Source organism: Miscanthus floridulus, unplaced genomic scaffold (genome assembly GCF_019320115.1).
Source record: "Miscanthus floridulus cultivar M001 unplaced genomic scaffold, ASM1932011v1 fs_243_1_2, whole genome shotgun sequence".
Lineage (NCBI taxonomy): Eukaryota > Viridiplantae > Streptophyta > Magnoliopsida > Poales > Poaceae > Miscanthus > Miscanthus floridulus.
The window spans coordinates 47,438-51,910 of record NW_027096448.1 but is presented as its reverse complement, the minus strand read 5'-3'; the positions used below and the strand labels follow the sequence as shown (position 1 = coordinate 51,910).

General features: G+C 41.1%; 1 protein-coding gene across 1 annotated transcript; it reads left to right on the top strand.

Annotated features, from left to right (window-relative positions):
• Positions 1–425: 425 nt before the first annotated feature.
• On the top strand, positions 426–4,039 carry LOC136530975 (uncharacterized). The gene is made up of 4 exons (XM_066523678.1): positions 426–1,436; positions 1,695–2,472; positions 3,277–3,443; positions 4,028–4,039. Exons 1-4 carry the CDS (start codon positions 426–428, stop codon positions 4,037–4,039), a joined length of 1,968 nt encoding a protein of 655 aa, XP_066379775.1.
• Positions 4,040–4,473: the final 434 nt, after the last annotated feature.

Here is a 4,473-nt window from a genome sequence, read left to right as displayed (position 1 = left end):
CTTCTAAATTTGATGATCCTAATTTCTGCCACTACCATCGCATCCTAGGCCATACACTGAAAGATTGCTTTGTGGTCAAGAACTTAATACAAAAGCTCATAGATGAAGGCACCTTAGATGCTGATCAACAGAAAGACATGACGAAAGGGAAGAAAACGGCAACGTCAAATGTCGCCACCTTTCAAAATGATTTGGTGAGTCGTGCAGCTCCAAAAATAGGGCCAAGTTATGATCAATATATGATATCAAAACCTGAACATGTTAATGTGTCTTTCTCAGGATATCCAAAACAGCAAGCTGAGTGCCAGCATGAAGGCAAGACTTTCCTTCGATGGATCCACTCCCCAAAAGGAGGACCATCAAGTTCCCAAAGATCCGGAGAGCGTCGACAGCAACTCTCAAGGCGATTTGCTCTACGACGAATGATGGAAAAGGGCGAAGGCCCGTGCTTCTACCAAAATATTAAGAAGCGCGAGGCCAACCCCCTCGAAAAGTACGATGCCTTCCCCATCGGAATGTTTGAGGATGATGATGACAAGTCTCTTCACTTCCCTGAAGAAGAGACATTAGAAGTTGATGAAGTTCAGCTTAGATCAGGCCGTCAACTGCCTAGACCATCTCCTCAACAAAGAAATCCCCCAAATGTAACTCCGAGTGATGTAACTGACCATGTTCCCAATGTGTCGGTCAAATATGATGTAATCTCGCACTTGAAGAAAATACCAGCAATGTTGTCTGTGTATGATGCTTTGTGTCTCTCTTCTGATTTACGAAAAGCATTTATTACCGCACTTTCATTTCCTGAAGATTATAGGGTTGAGGTTTCACAAGCAGAAGTAAAATTAGCTCGAGCTCAAAGTATTACCTTCAGTGATGAGGATCTGTTATTAGGGAATACAAAACATAACAGGCCCCTTTTCATGCTTGGTGAAATTGACGATCTTCCTATTAATCGTATAATGATTGATGGTGGTTCAGCCATAAACTTGTTGCCCATGCGCACTCTCAAAAAGATTGGATATTCCAAAGGAGATTTATGTCACTCGAATGTTGTCATCCATGGCTTCAATCAATCAGGCCAAGAAGCATTGGGTACCATATGTCTAGTTTTAAAGTTTGAAAGTTTCACGACATATGTAAAGTTTTATGTGATTGATGCAGCAACCTCATATAATGCTCTCATTGGACGCCCATGGCTACATGAAAATAAAGTTATTCCATCTACTCTCCATCAATGCATCAAGTACAAAGATCCTTCAGGAGATATAATAAGGATTTTTGCGGATAAGAAGCCATTTACCACGGCGGAAACCTTCTATGCTGACGCAAAGTTCTATTTTGAGCATGTTGATAAAGTCTCAAAGCCGAAACCAACATTACCATTAGAGGAAAATATCCCCAAGATAGAAGTTGGCGAGACTACATCAAGCAAAAAGGTATATCGGTATATACCAAATAACCAAAGGAAGAAAGGCGATCCTATATTTCGCATCATAAATAAAAAGCCCTCTCAAAATAGAGGTACTTCATTTCCAACTCCCTTACCTCCTTTGGTGCAATATAACATTAAACAAGCCCAAAGTGAAAGAGACGTTAAAATAAAGGGGTCTACACAAATTACTTTGTTAAATAAAGATGATCAAACATTACCTATCTCTTTATATGACGACAAAATTCTTTACATTATGCAACAGATGGGATATGATATATCTACTGGCCCGTCTTTATGTGATGGCCGGGGGCAGCTCGCACCTTTCGAAAAGTTGTTGTCTCAGGCTCAACTCAATGCTCTACATCAAGATGAAGTGTTGAAAGAAGAGAAATATGGTTTAGGCTATGAAGTTAATATGACTTCCACTGAACCTCTCGATGCTACTGAAGCCTCTCCACAAATGGAAGACGGAAATCAACCAACTACTGATGAGTTGGAAGAAATTAATATTGGCACGGACGATGATCCCCGTCCAATCTTCATTAGCAAACGTTTATCCAAAGAAAGTAAGAAAGAATACCATAAATTTCTTTCTGCAAATAAAGATATATTTGCTTGGTCTTATGAAGAAATGCCAGGTTTAGATCCAATGGTGGCTGAACATAAATTGGCCGTCCGAAAGGATGTCACTCCGGTGAAGCAAGGACAAAGAAGATATCGTCCTGAACTTCTCCCGCAAATAGAAGCTGAGGTCGATAAACTCATTGCTGCCGGGTTTATTCGAGAAGTAAAATACCCGAAATGGGTGTCTAGTATTGTACCCGTTAAAAAGAAAAATGGGAAGATACGTGTGTGTGTTGATTTTAGAGATTTAAACAAAGCATGTCCAAAAGATGAGTTTCCAATTCCGATCTCTGAAATCCTTATTGACGCCACTATGGGGTATGAAATATTCTCCTTCATGGATGGCTTTTCTGGCTACAATCAAATAAAAATGTCGCCAGAAGATGAAGAGTTAACAGCATTTCGTACACCTAAAGGCATATTCTGTTATAAAGTCATGCCCTTTGGATTGAAAAATGCGGGTGCCACGTATCAACGGGCGATGGCCATTATTTTAGATGGCTTATTGTATGAAATCGTTGAGTGCTATATAGACGATATTGTGGTAAAGTCTAAGCGCGAGAAAGATCACTTAAAACACTTGGAAGAAGTGTTTACACGCCTTAGAAAGCACAAATTGAAAATGAATCCTATGAAGTGTGCCTTCGGGGTGTCCTCAGGGAAATTCCTGGGTTTCGTGGTCACTAAACATGGCGTTGAGATCGACCCTACTAAAATAAAGACAATTGTCGACATGCCTCGACCAACAAACTTGCACGAATTAAAGAGCCTCCAAGGCCATTTAGCGTATATTAGGAGATTCATCTCAAATTTATCCGGGAGGTGCAAGCCTTTCTCTCGGCTCATGAAGAAAGGAGTCCCGTTCCAATGGGATCAAGCATGTCAAAATGCTTTTGATGATATAAAGAAATATTTAACGAACCCTCCTGTGTTGTGCGCGCCAATTAAAGGGCGGCCACTAATCCTCTATACAGCAGCTATGCCAACTTCATTAGGCGCTTTATTAGCACAAACCAATGATGAAGGGAAAGAGGTCTCACTATATTACTTAAGCCGCACCCTGCTGGGGGCAGAGTGCAACTATCCGGATATAGAAAAAATATGCCTAGCACTTGTATTTGCAGCTCAAAAACTCCGTCATTACATGTTAGAACACACCGTGCATCTCGTATCGAGAGCTGATCCACTCCGACATATTTTAAGTAAAATGACATTATCAGGTAGATTGGCCAAGTGGGCGATGATCCTTTCACAATTTGATATTGTATTTGTGCCACAAAAAGCCGTTAAAGGTCAAGCTTTGGCTAATTTTCTAGCTGCACATCCTATACCTGACGACTTTCCCATCGACGATGATCTACCAGATGAGGAAGCCTTCACCACTACGGTATCTAATCCTACGTGGCAAATGTATTTTGATGGCGCTTGCCGAAAGTCGGGAGCAGGTGCAGGAGTTGTATTTGTCACACCTGATGAAGCGATATTCCCATATTCTTTCACACTCACTTCGGCGGTCTCAAATAATGCTGCTGAATATGAGGCGCTAATTATTGGGCTTGAGATAGCTCACAATATGGGCTTAAACACACTCTCTATATATGGAGACTCCCAATTAATAGTCAATCAATTGTTGGGAACATATACAGTAAAGAAAGAAGGGCTTGTACCTTATTTTAAGAAAGCAAAAGAACTAATGACTAGGTTTGCTGATTTGAAAATTCAGCATGTCGTAAGAAGCCAAAATGAGAAAGCCGATGCATTGGCAAGCTTAGCTGCCAGCATGTCAATAAATCCATGTCAAACTATGGACGTTCATGTGGAGGAGCGAAGAGTTCTTCCCGTACTTGCTGAGGAAGAGAATATATTATCTACTTCGGCCATGACTATAGATACGTGTGAAATCGAGATGGGTGATTGGAGAACACCTTTTCTGGATTATTTGCTCCATGGATATTTGCCCTTGGATTCTAGTCAAAGGTCTAGGATCCGAAAGAGGTCAATTAACTATACGTGTATAAATGATACACTCTATCGACGCTCTTGCGATGGCATTTTGCTACGTTGCCTTGCCGGTGGTGAAATAATTGAAGCTTTGAAAGAAGTTCACTCTAGAGTATGCGGCGCGCACCAATCTGGACCAAAGCTCCATTACCAATTAAAACATTTGGGTTATTATTGGCCTACAATGTTTGTTGATTCTATGGAATTCGCAAAGAAATGCCATGAATGTCAAATACATGGTAATTTTATACACCAACCCCATGAACCGTTACATCCAACCAACATGTCTTGGCCCTTTGAAATGTGGGGGATGGATGTAGTCGGGCCAATAAATCCCCCATCCTCTAAGGGGCACAGGTTTATCCTTGCCGCGACCGACTACTTCTCTAAGTGGGCGGAAGCCATAGCACTAAAAG